This window comes from Heptranchias perlo, chromosome 1 (genome assembly GCF_035084215.1).
Source record: "Heptranchias perlo isolate sHepPer1 chromosome 1, sHepPer1.hap1, whole genome shotgun sequence".
In the NCBI taxonomy this organism is placed as follows: Eukaryota; Metazoa; Chordata; class Chondrichthyes; order Hexanchiformes; family Hexanchidae; genus Heptranchias; species Heptranchias perlo.
Window position 1 is genome coordinate 102,956,787 of NC_090325.1, and position 17,455 is coordinate 102,974,241.

The 17,455-nt window shown below is 46.7% G+C and overlaps 1 protein-coding gene across 4 annotated transcripts in view; it reads left to right on the forward strand.

Annotated features, from left to right (window-relative positions):
* Positions 1 to 12,383: 12,383 nt before the first annotated feature.
* Positions 12,384 to 17,455, forward strand: part of dhx15 (DEAH (Asp-Glu-Ala-His) box helicase 15) — a 131,272-nt gene continuing 126,200 nt past the window's right edge. For 2 of the 4 annotated variants that reach the window (XM_067989180.1, XM_067989188.1), the window contains exon 1: positions 12,384 to 12,685. In XM_067989180.1, coding sequence (XP_067845281.1) covers positions 12,615 to 12,685 — 71 coding nt within the window. In that variant the 5' untranslated portion in view covers positions 12,384 to 12,614. Of the gene's footprint in view, positions 12,686 to 12,945; positions 13,085 to 17,455 lie in introns of those variants that run through there. The other 2 variants (XM_067989196.1, XM_067989206.1) reach the window with 1 other exon arrangement.

Here is a 17,455-nt window from a genome sequence, read left to right on the forward strand (position 1 = left end):
TCCCCAATTCCACTTCCTTCTGTGTCCACCCCTGAGAAAAACTCTCCCCCGTCCCTTACAAATGTACTTTTGAACTCCCAAGTGCCTAGCCTGTGGTCACCATGGTACTTCTGCAGCTCTCAATTTGCTCAACCACTCCCTCATCTCCATCTTTGAAATCCTTGTCCAAATTTTGCTGTCTCCCATCCCACTCATTCTTCGCTCTATCAAGTCCATGGGGTGCAGATGTGGGCGTATATGGCACAACTGGCTTAGCCATCCTGCCTAGATCTGGTTGGATCACATCAAGCGAAATCGGACCTCACTCTCCTCTGCCAAAACCACCCACTACTCTAGGATCATTCTGGAGAGCAAAGATAACTTCAGCTTCTTTTCTCCATTATCAACTCTCTCCTCAAACTCCTGTGGCTACAAGAGCAGGTCAGAGGCTGGGTATTCTGCGGTGAGTGACTCACCTCCTGACTCCCCAAAGCCTTTCCACCATCGACAAGGCACAAGTCAGGAGTGTGATGGAATACTCTCCACTTGCCTGAGTGCAGCTCCAATTACACTCAAGAAGCTTGACACCATCCAGGACAAAGCAGCCTGCTTGATTGGCACCCCATCCACCACCCTAAACATTCACTCCCTTCACCACCGGTGCACAGTGGCTGTACCATCCACAGGATGCACTGCAGCAACTCGCCAAGGCTTCTTCGACAGCACCTCCCAAACCCGTGACCTCTACCACCTAGAAGGACAAGGGCAGCAGGAACATGGGAACACCACCACCTGCATGTTTCCCTCCAAGTCACACACCATCCCGACTTGGAAATACATCGTCGTTCCTTCATCGTCGCTGGGTCAAAATCCTGGAACTCCCTTCCTAATAGCACTGTGGGAGAACCTTCACCAGACGGACTGCAGCGGTTCAAGAAGGTGGCTCATCACCACCTTCTCAAGGGCAATTAGCGATGGGCAATAAATGCTGGCCTCACCAGCGACGCCCACATCCCATGAACAAATAAAAAAAAATCTTCCCTTTCCCCTCCACACTCAGCTCCAACAATGGTCTTATGGATTCTTCGCCACCAAGATTGAGACCATCTATTAGTTGTCTCTGCTGCTAACCCTAACCCTCCTCCCAAGCTACCCCCTGCCCTAGCCCTGAACCCTTATCTCTCTCTAGCTTCTCTTCCATCTCCTCCCAGGCCCTCTCTGAACTCATTTTGTTCATGAGATCTACCTCCTGCTCCCTTGACTCCATTCGCACAAAACTGCTGGCCACCCAACTTCCCTTCCTGGCCCCACATGTTAGCTGGCATTGTAAACAGTTTCCTCTCCTCAGGTACCACCTGCCTCCTTTTCAAAACTGCCATTTTCTCACCATAACTTCAAAAAACCTGCCCTCAACCCTTGCAAATTACTGCCTCATCTCCAACATTCCTTTCCTCTCCAATATCTTTGAAGGTGTTGTCACCTCCCAAATCCATGCCCGTCTCTCTTGCAACTCCATTTGAACTTTTCCAATCAGGTATTTACCCTGCCACGCCACTAATCAAAGTTGCAAATGACATTCTCTGACTGTGATCATTGTGCATTATCCCTCTTCGCGCTCCTCAATCTCTCTGCAGCCTTTGACAGTGGATCACACCAACTTCTCCAAAGCCTCTCCTCCGTTGTCCAGCTGCCCTCACGTGGTTCCACTCTTAAATATCCAATTATAGCCGGAGCATCTCCTGCAATGGCTTTTCTTCCCACACCCACACTCTTATCTCCAGAGTTTCCCAAGGATTTATCCTTGGCCCCATCGTCTTCCTCATCCACCTGGTACCCTTGGTGACATCATCTGCAGACATGGGGTCAGCTTCCACTGTATACTGATGACACCCAGCTCCACCTCTGCACCACTTCTCTTGACCCCTCCACTGCCTGCGTTGTCAGATTACTTGTCTGACATCCAATTTTGGATTAGCTGCAATTTCCTCCAGCTAAACATTGGGAAGATCGAAGCCATTGTCTTCAAAGCCCAGCCACGAACTCTGTACCCTCGCCACCAATTCCATCCTGCTCCCCGGCCACTGTCTCAGGCGGAACCAGATAACCTTGGCATCCTATTCAAACTTGAGCTGAGCTTCTGACTCAATAACAAAGACTGTCCATCACAAAGGCTGCCTAGTTCTACCTCTGTAACATCACCCACCTCCACCCCTACTCAGCCCACCTGCTGCAGATCCCTTATCCATGCCTTTGTTACCTTCAGACTACTCCAGTGCTCTTCTAGCCGGCCTCCCATCCTCTAATCTTGATGAACTTGCTACTTGTATCCTAATCCACACCAAGTCCTGCTCATCCATCACCCCGTGCTAGCTGACCTACATTGGCTCTCGGTCCATCAATGCCTCAAATTTAAAACACTCATCCTCATGTTTACATCACTTATTGGCCTCACCGCATCTTATCTCCGCCAGTGTACCTAGCTCTATTACAGCCGCCCCCCCACCCCCGACTATTCAGTATCTCTGACTGACCTCTTGTGCATCCTCCTCCCTTCACCATTGGCTGCTATGCCTCTACAGTCCAGGCCCCATGCTCTGAAATCTCTCCCTAAAGCCCTCCGTATCTCCACCTCCTTTAAGGCCCTGTTTAAACCTTAGCTTGGAAGTGCTGAAAGAAGCCAATGATAGAACAATGCAAGGAAAAGAAAACTACAGATTTGAAATGAAGTGAGAAACAATAACAACATGTAGAGGATTTTTTTTTTATTTGTTCATGGGATGTGGGCATTGCTGGCAAGGCCAGCATTTATTGCCTATCCCTAATTGCCCTTGAGAAGGTGGTGGTGGTGTGGTGAAGGTTCTCCCACAGCGCTGTTAGGAAGGGAGTTACAGGATTTTGACCCAGCGACGATGAAGGAACGGCGATATATTTCCAAGTCGGGATGGTGTGTGACTTGGAAGGGAACGGGCAGGTGGTGTTGTTCCCATGTACCTGCTGCTCTTGTCCTTCTAAGTGGTAGAGGTTGCGGGTTTGGGAGGTGCTGTTGAAGAAGCCTTGGCGAGTTGCTGCAGTGCATCCTGTGGATGGTACACACTGCAGCCACTGTGCGCCGGTGGTGAAGGGAGTGAATATTTAATCGATACAAACACGAGGCAGAAGAAAAGGAGACAGCACCAAAGTGATCTTGAAATGGAAGAGAAAGGCATATTGACAGCAAGTCTGGTGAGTAGGAGTACAGTTAATCTAGCTCATAACTCTGTACAAAATAATTTCACTACATCCAATGGGTTACTAAATTTTATAGAAGGGAATGACATTTCATGATGGCTTTTGAATTATTAACAAACCAATGTCTGTGCTGAGAAACTTGAACCATCACTTAGTGGTAAAGTGCTTACTAAATTCTCTCACATGGATCAAATAAAGTGTGGGCTATGGAATTGTAAAACATTTTATTCTCACTGCTTTTGATTTAATACCAGAAGAATACAGGCAAAGATTTAAGAGAATTAATCATAGAGCTAGATATTTGAAAATTGTGGATAGATGGGGAGAATGTAACAGATTCTAAGGGTCTGTGTCAATTGATATTAAAAGTTTGAATTCTTGAAGTGGTTCTAGATGATTTCAGGATATGGCTGCTTGAGCAGGAGTGCAAGACCCTGAGCAAGTTAGGTGAATGAATAAAGCACACTCCAGGTCATGGTAAGGCACGGTCTGATATGATGAACCAAAGGAAAATATCTAGAGATAAAAAGCAAAAATATAACAACTGCAACAACTTGCATTTATATAGTGTCTTTAACGTAGAAAAACATCACAAAATACAGTTATGTGTGATCTGTAAATTGCTTTCTAAAAAATAAAAGTTAGATAAGGGAGTGCAGCTATTTCACAGGTCCCTGAGTCTACCCTTCAAACTGTGCTCCTTCCTAGCAAATCTAGAAATGGTAGGTAATTGAGAAAGCAATTGGAAGCATTGTGGAAAATGATAGGGCAACTATGAGATTGTTTCACGTTTCATTAAGCAGCCTAGTGATGTTGGAACTGTTACACTGGTTACTAATATTGGCAGAGGCCCTGAAAATTCTTAATGGTATCTAGTTCGTGACAGGAAGACAAAACTGACCTAGTGTTGTTCTTACCACGATGGAATAATTCTGTGTTGGAAAAACCAATAAAACTTATGTATGCTTTAATTTCAACAATTTGCATTAAGGCTTTGATGAAACAATGAAGTGGTAAATAGCAATCCTCTATGCCTTAGGCACAAGAAGCAATTACGGAATTCTGGAAGAAAGCCTAATCACAGAGAGTATAGCTATTGGCGTACAGTGCAATGTTACTAAAAAGAGACTCGATATAGAAAAAGAACTGACATTGATATATGTAAATGTAATGAATCAACAAATCAACTGAAAGAAATATGGAGTCTTGAAGAAATGCAGTATTTAGCAAAGAGAAGAGACAATTCTGGAGGGTAAATTTTCTGAATCCTTGCCCACTGCCAGTACATATCAGTAAATCGTGGGTGGTGGAAAATCTATCAGATATCAAACTAAAGAAGTTTTCAGACAGCTGAGAATGTTGGAGATGGAGAAATTGGAGAGCCAGTCGTAGCTGCAGGTATGTTAGGACCATCAGCACATTGCCTAACGCATGGTTTGAAAACACTTTCCACTTGCAAGAAAACTGATTGGATCTTTCCTTACTGGGGTTTGAAGAAGACCAATGATCTGCCTTGTATTCTAACACCACTCATTTTATTTCCATTTAGATGGAACACAAGATGCACCGAGGATTCTACCTCTGTGTTAATCACCCAACTTTAATGATGGCATCATTCACTCTTTCTCTGTCATTCACCAGCCCACGGACATCCAGGGGTATAGTTCCAGTGAAGGTTTGTCACTGGATGATACACAGAGAAGGAGGGTGCCAGAGGAGCCAAGAATGAAAGAGGAGTCTGTCATTGGGAAGCAGAGGCTGTGCAGATGTCAGCTCTTGGCTCTATAGACTGTTGACTCAGATTTCAAGTCCTGCTGAAAAAAGGATGCTGGATGAGCATCACGGTTATGTGGAGGCACTAAGGACCATCTTGGAAGACTTGAGGCAGATGGCATGGGTTCAGTGCCATCCTTGACAACATCTGAGAAGATTTTAAAATAATGTAGCACGACCTGACGTGAGTGTCACTACCAGGAATGTGTCCCCCCACTAGAGAAGGCCCTTGACCAGGCACTGGTCTTCAGGCCTTGGTGGTATGTATGGAGAGTGGCTTCTAAGTCCATCGTAGCACACTTTCATATGGTCTCCAGAATGTAACTGCCACCTGTTGATCTGTGGGCAGTCAGATCCAGAATCTGGCACAATAGACATGACAGGAGTCTGTCCTCACGATGCTGCCCTCACTCCTAAGGACAGCAAGTAACCTTTCCAGTGAGCCCCCTCAGAGGCCTGCTCATGTAGCTGGAAAGAGACAAGACCACGTTGCATATACCCACAGTGGTGATGTAGCATGTAGCAGGGTCCGCCTGGAATGAAACCAGGGCTTCCTCGGTCCCAAGAGGTTGATGATCCCACTGTGCAGCCAAGCAGCTCTGGCATTCTTGGCCCTCATGTTACACCTAGATGGAGCACCAGAATAAGAATCACAGAGAGGCAGCAAAAGGAAGCATGGTGAGAGGAAAAAACACACAATGTAAAATGATAGATGCAGATTAAAGAATAAATTGTTTTTTTAAAAATTCGTTCATGGGATATGGGCGTCGCTGGCGAGGCCAGCATTTATTGCCCATTCCTAATTGCCCTCGAGAAAGTGGTGGTGAGCCGCCTTCTCGAACCGCTGCAGTCTGTGTGGTGAAGGTTCTCCCACAGTGCTGTTGGGAAGGGAGTTCCAGGATTTTGACCCAGCGACGATATATTTCCAAGTCGGGATGGTGTGTGACTTGGAGGGGAACGTACAGGTGGTGGTGTTCCCACGTGCCAGCTGCTCTTGTCCTTCTAGGTGGTAGAGGTCACGGGTTTGGGAGGTGCTGTCGAAGAAGCCTTCACGAGTTGCTGCAGTGCATCCTGTGGATGGTGCACACTGCAGCCACTGTGCGCCAGTGGTGAAGGGAGTGAATGTTTAGGGTGGTGGATGGGGTGCCAATCAAGTGGGCTGCTTTGTCCTGGATGGTGTCCAGCTTCTTGAATATTGTTGGCGCTGTACTCATCCAGGCAAGTGGAGAGTATTCCATTAAACTCCTGACTTGTGCCTTGTAGATGGTGAAAAGGCTTTGAGGAGTCAGGAGGTGAGTCACTCGCTGCACAATACCCAGCCTCTGACCTGCTCTTGTAGCCACAGTATTTATATGGCTGGTCCAGTTAAGTTTCTGGTCAATTGTGCCCTCCAGGATGTTGATGGTGGGGGATTCAGCGATGGTAATGCCATTGAATGTCAAGGGGAGGTGGTTAGACTCTCTTTTGTTGGAGATGGTCATTGCCTGGCACTTGTCTGGCGCGAATGTTACTTGCCACTTATCAGCCCAAGCCTGGACATTGTCCAGGTTTTGCTGCATTATCTGAGGGGTTGCGAATGGAACTGAACACTGTGCAATCATCAGCGAGCATCCCCATTTCTGACCTTATGATGGAGGGAAGGTCATTGATGAAGCAGCTGAAGATGGTTGGGCCTAGGACACTGCCCTGAGGAACTCCTGCAGTAATGTCCTGGGGCTGAGATGATTGGCCTCCAACAACCACCACCATCTTCCTTTGTGCCAGGTATGACTCCAGCCACTGGAGAGTTTTCACGCTAATTCCCATTGACTTCAATTTTACCAGGGCACCTTGGTGCCACACTCGGTCAAATGCTGCCTTGATGTCAAGGGCAGTCACGCTTACCTCATTAAAATAAATTGTGATTCATAAGCCTGTGGTAAGCATAGTTTCATAGTTTAGGGTCATGGTTTAAGTGTCCTCGATGAGTCAAGCCAGGTGCAGTACTAGCAGAAATGATGGGATTTCTATTGGATGATGTTGGCATCGAGACAAAGGTGTTCTGCTGGATGTCTAAGCATTTCTTTGGTCTCTACACTCGTCACTACCACTTGCAAGAGAAGTGTACTGTGAAGCTTTGGCACAATGAAAAAGATTGTGTGCAAAAGGACAATGGTTGTGGCACCTGTACTTTTACTGACAGGTGGTTTCAGCCCAATCAAGCCACCCTTCTTTGGTACAGCAGGACCACCAACTCTTTAGATGGAAAGGGAGCATTGTTAACAATGTGTCTCCACTGTGCCACAGTCTTCTGTCTCTACCACAACTTTTAATAGCTAGTTGGAACCCTTTAAGAACTGCTTCTTGGCCAAATTTTCTACAGGACCAACTCTCGGGGCAAAATTTTTGTGTGCCTATAATGGCCTATTCAAGCAAGCTAGAGGGGCTCTAATCAGCAATTGGGCCAGGCCAGCCCCTGCGCTGTAGGTGCAGGTGAGCCTGGACTCAGAAAACTGGGGCATTGGAGTCAGCTTCCATATGTATGCTGCCAACACCCAGCTCTACCTCGCACCCTCGACTCCAATACTAACACTGAGTGCATGTCCTTTGGCACATTAAAAGCACTCAAAACGAATGAATGCCAGATTGGATGGTATTTATCCCAGGGTACACCGTGACCAAAGCAGGGTTTTCAATCTGTGTCAAAGAATGAAAAAAATATTTGTTATAATGCCTTGGGACATTTTACTACATTAAAAGGAGCTATATAAATGCAAGTTGTTGTATAGATCTTAAATAGACAGTATAAATGTGATTTAAAAAAAGGCCGTAAGCTAGCTGTACCTGAAAAATAATTCCTTGTAGTAATAATGGCAGAGGTTATAAGACTTGATTTCGTAATTTTCACGTAATTTTACCCCTTCGTTGATGGCGTGCTAAATAACCATGATGTGGAGATGCCGGTGATGGACTGGGGTTGACAAATGTAAGGAATCTTACAAGACCAGGTTATAGTCCAACTGTTTTATTTGAAAATCACAAGCTTTCGGAGGCTTTCTCCTTCGTCAGGTGAGTGTGGGATTCCATGGAAGGTTACCGCATTTATAGTCCGAGAACAATACCTGGTGATTACAGATAATCTTTCCAACTGCCCGTTGTCAAGGCAATCAAAGTGTTCAGACAGAGAGATGTTACCTACAGGACCACTGAATATACAAACGGCCAGAACAAAAGACAGACAGAGAGAGAGAGAGAAAAATCCAAAAGGAAGAGAAAGACAGAGAATGACCCGTTGTATTAAAAACAGATAACTTGTTTTCGCAGGTGGGGTTATGTGTAGCGAGACATGAACCCAAGATCCCTGTTGAGGCCGTCCTCATGGGTGCGGAACTTGGCTATCAATTTCTGCTCGCCGATTTTGCGTTGTCGTGTGTCTCGAAGGCCGCCTTGGAGAACGCTTACCCGAAGATCGGTGGCTGAATGTCCTTGACTGCTGAAGTGTTCCCCGACTGGGAGGGAACCCTCCTGTCTGGCGATTGTTGCGCGGTGTCCGTTCATCTGTTGTCGCAGTGTCTGCATGGTCTCGCCAATGTACCATGCTCCGGGGCATCCTTTCCTGCAACGTATGAGGTAGACAACGTTGGCCGAGTCCACAGGAGTATGAACCATGTACCTGGTGGGTGGTGTCCTCTCGTGTGATGGTGGTATCTGTGTCGATGATCTGGCATGTCTTGCAGAGGTTGCCGTGGCAGGGTTGTGTGGTGTCGTGGACGCTGTTCTCCTGAAAGCTGGGTAATTTGCTGCGAACGATGGTCTGTTTGAGGTTGGGTGGCTGTTTGAAGGCGAGTAGTGGAAGCGTGGGGATGGCCTTAGCGAGGTGTTCGTCGTCTTCGATGACATGTTGAAGGCTGCGGAGAACATGGCGTAGTTTCTCCGCTCCGGGGAAGTACTGGACGACGAAGGGTACTCTGTTGGTTGCGTCCCGTGTTAGTCTTCTGAGGAGGTCTATGCGATTTTTCGCTGTGGCCCGTCGGAACTGTCGATCGACGAGTCGAGCGTCATATCCCGTTCTTACGAGGGCGTCTTTCAGCGTCTGTAGGTGTCCATCGCGTTCCTCCTCGTCTGAGCAGATCCTGTGTATTCGCAGGGCCTGTCCATAGGGGATGGCCTCTTTGACGTGGTTAGGGTGGGAGCTGGAAAAGTGGAGCAGCGTGAGGTTGTCCGTGGGCTTGCGGTAGAGTGAGGTACTGAGCTGCCAGTCTTTGATGGAGATTCGTGTGTCCAAGAAAGAAACCGATTCTGAGGAGTAGTCCATGGTGAGCTTGATGGTGGGATGGAACTTGTTGATGTTATCGTGTAGTCTCTTCAGTGATCCTTCGCCATGGGTCCATAGGAAGAAAATGTCGTCGATGTTTCTGGTGTATAGCGTTGGTTGGAGGTCCTGTGCAGTGAAGAAGTCCTGCTCGAACTTGTGCATGAAAATGTTGGCGTATTGGGGTGCGAATTTGGTCCCCATGGCTGTTCCGTGTGTTTGGGTAAAGAACTGGTTATCGAAGGTGAAGACATTGTGATCCAGGATGAAGCGGATGAGTTGTAGGATGGCGTCTGGGGATTGGCTGTTGTTGGTGTTGAGTACTGATGCTGTTGCAGCGATGCCGTCATCGTGGGGGATACTGGTGTAGAGTGCCGAGACGTCCATCGTGGTGAGAAGTGTTCCTGGTTCAACTGGTCCGTTAAACTCAGCACCCACGGACCAGTTGAACCAGGAACACTTCTCACCACGATGGACGTCTCGGCACTCTACACCAGTATCCCCCACGATGACGGCATCGCTGCAACAGCATCAGTACTCAACACCAACAACAGCCAATCCCCAGACGCCATCCTACAACTCATCCGCTTCATCCTGGATCACAATGTCTTCACCTTCGACAACCAGTTCTTTACCCAAACACACGGAACAGCCATGGGGACCAAATTCGCACCCCAATACGCCAACATTTTCATGCACAAGTTCGAGCACGACTTCTTCACTGCACAGGACCTCCAACCAACGCTATACACCAGAAACATCGACGACATTTTCTTCCTATGGACCCATGGCGAAGGATCACTAAAGAGACTACACGATAACATCAACAAGTTCCATCCCACCATCAAGCTCACCATGGACTACTCCTCAGAATCGGTTTCTTTCTTGGACACACGAATCTCCATCAAAGACGGGCAGCTCAGTACCTCACTCTACCGCAAGCCCACGGACAACCTCACGCTGCTCCACTTTTCCAGCTCCCACCCTAACCACGTCAAAGAGGCCATCCCCTATGGACAGGCCCTGCGAATACACAGGATCTGCTCAGACGAGGAGGAACGCGATGGACACCTACAGACGCTGAAAGACGCCCTCGTAAGAACGGGATATGACGCTCGACTCGTCGATCGACAGTTCCGACGAGCCACAGCGAAAAATCGCATAGACCTCCTCAGAAGACTAACACGGGACGCAACCAACAGAGTACCCTTCGTCGTCCAGTACTTCCCCGGAGCGGAGAAACTACGCCATGTTCTCCGCAGCCTTCAACATGTCATCGATGACGACGAACACCTCGCTAAGGCCATCCCCACGCTTCCACTACTCGCCTTCAAACAGCCACCAACCTCAAACAGACCATCGATCGCAGCAAATTACCCAGCTTTCAGGAGAACAGCGTCCACGACACCACACAACCCTGCCACGGCAACCTCTGCAAGACATGCCAGATCATCGACACAGATACCACCATCACACGAGAGGACACCACCCACCAGGTACATGGTTCATACTCCTGTGGACTCGGCCAACGTTGTCTACCTCATACGTTGCAGGAAAGGATGCCCCGGAGCATGGTACATTGGCGAGACCATGCAGACACTGCGACAACAGATGAACGGACACCGCGCAACAATCGCCAGACAGGAGGGTTCCCTCCCAGTCGGGGAACACTTCAGCAGTCAAGGACATTCAGCCACCGATCTTCGGGTAAGCGTTCTCCAAGGCGGCCTTCGAGACACACGACAACGCAAAATCGGCGAGCAGAAATTGATAGCCAAGTTCCGCACCCATGAGGACGGCCTCAACCGGGATCTTGGGTTCATGTCACGCTACACATAACCCCACCTGCGAAAACAAGTTATCTGTTTTTAATACAACGGGTCATTCTCTGTCTTTCTCTTCCTTTCGGATTTTTCTCTCTGTCTGTCTTTTGTTCTGGCCGTTTGTATATTCAGTGGTCCTGTAGGTAACATCTCTCTGTCTGAACACTTTGATTGCCTTGACAACGGGCAGTTGGAAAGATTATCTGTAATCACCAGGTATTGTTCTCGGACTATAAATGCGGTAACCTTCCATGGAATCCCACACTCACCTGACGAAGGAGAAAGCCTCCGAAAGCTTGTGATTTTCAAATAAAACAGTTGGACTATAACCTGGTCTTGTAAGATTCCTTACAAGTGCTAAATAACAGCACAGTATACACTATTGCTAAAAAGATGATACCTTGTATGAACGCATGGAGAAAAGATTCACGTATCTCATGAGTGAATCGTCCAGTGCGATAGTCTATAAACTAATTATGACACCATGTGTTTTAAACATGCTTGTAATCACATCTAAGACTGTATTTATGAATGTAGATTTTTTTAAAAAATCGAACAGCTATTTTATTTGCTCACCAAAACGGGAACATCTAAACGTATATTATCTTTCCTATGGATTGAACTTTGACGTCGGTAAATTGATATTATTCCTATTCCTGTAGGTGTCTAGTCGGTGAAATTTGAAAACGAATGTAAAAAACTTTTCATAAACAAAAAAAGCTATCGAACTTTTAAAAATAATTACGTACAAATATCGAATAAAGACTACGCATATTTCGTCTTAAGATTGTGATTGTCACCTTTGTATTACAGTATCTGTATCGATGTGAAGTTTAAATGTTAGCCTGGTATTGCTCATTATGTAACTCGTTCTAAGGCAGGTCCAGTAATTATTGAAAGAACCGGAAAATAACTCTCTCTCTCTCTCTCTCTGTGTTTGTGTTTGGGGCGGGGAACGAGGTTTTTTTTAAAAAAAAGTCCTACTCCCAGAAGCTGTAAACAAAATAATTATTTCCCCGACTTTACACGATTCACGACAGTTTATATTATGTAATAAAAGGAACGAAACTCAAATTACAAGTGTCCTTCAATATAATAACATTAAAAAAAACACCCACATCTCCCTCCCAGGCTGTGGTCCCGCGGCGCGGCGCGGCCGTACGAGAACGAGGTACGTCTTGGTCTGCGACCCGCCATCTTGTGGAACCGCTGGAAAGCCGGCCGTGCGTTGGGCCTGTTGCTGAGGAGGTGGTGGTTGGTGGGAGGTGGAGAGGGGGGGGATGGTTTTTTTTAAAGCACAAAACACACATTGAAAAAAAAAATATATAATATATATATATATATATAGAGAGAGCGAAACAGATAGGAGCAAGTTAATCAAAGCAGGCGCTGCCGGGGCACGAGCTTCTCAGACAATCGGGGAACGGAACCCGGAACAGAGAGGATAGAGACGGAGAGACGGAATCAGAAGACGGAGCCCGCCCGCCCGCCCGCCCGGACCCTTCTAGAAACGGTGAAACATGTCGAAGCGGCACCGCGTGGACCTGGGGGACGATTACTCGTCCAGTAAGAAGCGCGTCACCTCGGACGGGTAGGTTAATCCGCAGCGTACGGCGCTGGCGGAGGGCTGTATCCGAGCAGGGTTGGTGCTGGTGGTGGTGGTGGCGGCGGGGGGAGGGAGGGAGGTCGGTCGGTCTGCGCGCTCGGCCTGGGGTCATGCCCGAGCAGCGGCCTTGTTCGCTGAAGGCGGTGAAGAGCGGCAATCTTGAGTGTGGGCGCGCGGGCTGAGGGAACGGAGCGGAGCGGAGCGGAAGGGGCGGCTGCGGCTTGCGGCGGTTCCGTTTTGCCTCTTGCGGACAGTTGCTCGCTAGTTACCAGGAGTGGCGGCGTGTGGCTGAGGCTGAGGCTGAGGCCGAGGCCTGCGGAGTCTCGAGTGCGGTGCGACCTGGTGCCGTCGGCCTGCGGATTTCCTGCTAATGTCCCGTCTCAGGTAACTTTTAGCCGCCTGCAGGGTGTCCAGCTGCTCTCGTCCCTTGACGGGGACAGCGCTTTTTTTTTGCTCGGTGTTGGGTCGTGGAAGGCGCCTCGCCAAGTCCTTCGCGATGCCCCGCGCTTGTTTATGCACATGGCCGGGCCACGTTTCCAAGGCCACACCAGTGTTTTATGGGTTTCTGCAGAAGAAACCGGGGATGGTGGGGAAGAAACGCTGTGTTAAAAGTTTTTTTCAGTCCTTTTCTCGCCCCCGACATCGCGGCGAGAGTAAGCTTTCTACACATTTTTAACTGTTTCTTTTCGAAGTTTTATTTTTCCCGTGTAGGTGCGCCCTGAGTGTCCACAGAAGAGGCGCAGAATGGCTGTCAATCCTCTTCGCTTTTCAGCGTCTGGGGACAGTGGGGAGATAAGAGGACGCGAGATGTGTTCAGTTACTGGTATTTTTAGGTTTATTTCGTTTGTGAAAAGATGCTCCCCTCCCCCCCCCAAAAAAACCCCCACTAAGACTGCTGGTTAGGCCATTCTTGGTAATCAATCTCAACTAAAATGTTGCCCATCAGTGCCTGTTGTTAACGTGTTGGAACGAAAGTATTTTTAGGAATATATCATTGTTCCAGTTTTCTCCCCTCCTTTTCTGAAGACATTGACTCTCCCTGAAGTACACTTCCAAGGGTGCAAAGTCTTCCTGGTATCTCGCCCAAGTGCTATTCATTTATAGCAGTGACTTGTATCTGCTGGCTGTTTGAGACTATCACAGCTGAGCCTGCAACTAATTGTAATACAGTACTCTTACCGTTCTTGCAACTGAGATCACTTAACTTGCATGTTGGTCAAATTCGCATGTCATAATAAAGGGGGGGGGCGGCGGCAGGGGCAGTGGTGTGAAGAAAGTGTGATTTGCAGAAGCAGCTAAGGAACTACAGAAAGACTTAAGCACAGTTTGCAAGTGGGCAGGACTATAGCAGATAAAATTCAATACGGATGAGTACAAGGTGTTGCACATTGGAAGAAAAAAATGGGGGACGCACTTAATAAATGGTGTTGGACTAGCTAGGGGAGAGGCTGAAACTCGTTTGGATGCAGCACTTGAAACAAATGCCACTCGTTGCAGAGTAGCAATCAACAAAGTAAATAGAATGTTGAGCTATATTGCTAAATGAATAGAATATAAATCTTGAGGCTGTCATGCTGAAAATTCATAATGCTCAGCCAGGCCAACTTTAAAGTGCTGTGTTCAGTTTTCATCATTAAGATGCAAGGGAAACATCGAAACCTTCAAAGTAGTGCAGGGAAGGTCTGATCTCTAGTGTCAGTTGACTGAGTTATCAGGAAAGGTTAGAAAAACCTGGACCCTTAAACCTTAATTGCAGGTGAATGAGAAGGGACTTTATACAGTTATACGGGATGGCAAGTGGAATTGAAAAATTTAATCCAAATGACCTCAGGACAAGGGTACGTAGGTGCAAACTGGTAAAATGCAATTTGAAGACTGGAGTCAATATTATTCATGCAAAGAGCGATTTAACATCTGGAATAGTCTACCTAAGGTAGTGGAAGCAAAAACTCAAAGTATTCAAGAGGCAGTTGCATGTTCTAATGGGATGATGGTGGTGTGGGGAGGTTGGTAATCATATCTTCCTGTGGAAAGATAATCTACATCAGCTGAATGGCCCCTCTCATTTGTCCAGTGGAAAGTTGTTGTTAAGTTTGGTCAGTATATTGGAAGATAGCAATCCCTGATTTGTACTGCACTACGTGGCACTTCTTCCCCAGAATTTTAGGGGTCAATTTTGACCTAACCCGCCCGTCGGCTGGTTTTACACCACACCTGATTTTACACTCTGTTGATGTCAATGTAGAGTAATATTGGGCGGGGTGTAAAACCAGCGTTCCACCCGACCCTGTGGTTTTCCCACCCGGCAAGTTAGGTTAAAATGAACCCCGTAGTGTTTTTATCTTTCATTTGCTCTCAACCCAAAACTGGCAGAGCACTGCTCAGCTGTTCAAAAGTGCTGGTGACTGCTGAGCTATGCTGCTGACCAGTACAGTCAGCTAACCTCTAGATCATTCACAGTTAACTAATTAGGGACAGTTAAAGACAATTAGAAATTAATATTGCTGTTATATTAATATACCCTTCATATGCTACAGCATGTTGATTAATTGCCTCAACAGCGGAGAAGTATCATTAGAGTGCAAACTTGAACTACATTGATCATTATAATGATTACAGTAACATCATAACAAATCAGGTATAGTTTTCCAAAACAGTTTTTGATAGCCACCCACTATTACGAATGTTGATCAGTAGAATGCGATTCCTCTGTACGTTTTTTTTGTGTGTGGTCTAAGCAGAGTGTCGAACCTATGAACCCAAGATGTTTTTGGTCTGTATGGTTTCATTTCACACCAGGAGGTGCACTTTAAAACCTAAACCATTACCCATTAGAGGACTTAAAATATCTGTAAACTTAACTGTCACAACAAAGCTTGATGTTTCTCAGTAACATGATTTGTACTTCAGTTACTGTAAGCAGGAAAGAGTGTGAAGAATACTTCATTCTAAATGAGGCTGTTGTAAATTGGAGGAGAAGAGGGTGAGCTGGTCAATTTGCCCAGCCATCCTCTTTCATAAATTAACAGCCCCAGTGTTGCACAGGTAACATGGACTTTCCTTATCTGACTGACTGTATCCTGTCTAATTTTTGTATACAACTTAATTCACCAATTTGCCTCTTGGTTTGTATGCTTGTTTAAAGCAAAGCTCTTTAGTTTAAGATAGCATAGTGTCACATTCATCGGGAGAGAATACGAATGTGTAGGCCCCAGATTGTTTGGTTAGGATGGAGAGGCAACAGCTGTAAAATGGCTACTTCACTGATTGAAAACTTTGCACTGTAACACCCAACTGAGTTTGGTGCTGTTGACTTGGATGCTTTTGCTTCTGGGTCTTTTATGTATGCCATTAGAATTAGCTAAGAATCTCTGGGTTTTGGCTTAGTTGCCAACCAAGCTGCTCAAAATGGCAACAGCCTATTTGATGAGCAAGTGAAGTTTTCATTCAGGGTTTTTAAAAAAACACATCAGCAGAGCTAAGGATACCCCAAAAATGTTACCTAGAGGTGAGCTCCTGGTGTGAATAGATCTGCCCTGTTTGCAGGTCCAGATAGTGGATTATCTGAAGACCTGTTGGGATTCATTCGGTGATTAAAGGACAACATCAAAAAAAAATTTCCATACGGAAGCCATTGTCTTCGTTCCCCACCACAAACTCCGTTCCTTAGCCACCGACTCCATCCCTCTCTCTGCCCACTGTCTGAGGCTGAACCAGACTGTTTGCATCCTTGGCACCCTATTTGACCCTGAGATGAGCTTCTGACCACATATCTACTCCATCACCAAGACCGCCTACTTTCATCTCCATAATATTGCCTGTCTCTGCCCCGCCTCAGCTCATCTGCTGCTGGAACCCTCTTCCATGCCGTTGTTACCTATAGACTTGACTATTCCAATGCTCTCCTAGCCGCCCATCTTCCACCCTCCATAGACTTGAGCTCATCCAAAACTCTGCTGCTCATATCCTAACTTGCACCAAGTCCTGTGCTCGCTGGTATACATTGGCTCCCATTCCAGGAACGTCTCGATTTTAAAATTTTCATCCTTGTTTTCAAATCCCACCATGGCCTCGCCCCTCTCTATCTCTGTAACCTCCTCCAGCCCTACAACCCTTTGAGATGTCTGCACTCCTCCAATTCTTGCCTCTTGCGCATCCCCGATTTTAATCACTCCATCATTGGCAGCTGTGCCTTCAGCTGCCTAGCCCCTAAGCTCTGGATTTCCCACCCTAAACCTCTCTGCTTCTCTCTCCTCCTTTTAAAACGCTCCTTTAATCCTATCTCTCTGACCAAGCTTTTGGTCATCTGTCCAAATATCTCCTTATGTAGCTCAGTGTCGTATTTTGTTTGATAACACCCCTGTGAAGTGCCTTGGGACTACTACGTTAAAGGTGCTATATAAATGCAAGTTGTTGTTGTACCTTTAAACAAGGATTCATCAGGGTACATAAAAGAAAGGAAACCCTTCTGTAGAATTGAGGCCATAAACCCCTGTTTCTTTTGGGATGGAGTCTCTCTGACCCAGTGATCAACATAATTTTTCTGGTTCATGCAACAATCAAATTGGAGTTGACCATCTTGAAAGGTATAGTTTGCTTTAGGAGAAATTAAGTTAGCACCCAAAAAAAGTACCTTACGTGGCATTAGAAGAAACCATTCTACTTTTGACATGTGGTGCCTATTAAATTCAGTGTGCTGTTCTAAGAATTAGCATTCCTCAAATCACTTCAGGTACAGCAGCAAGTCTTTAAGCA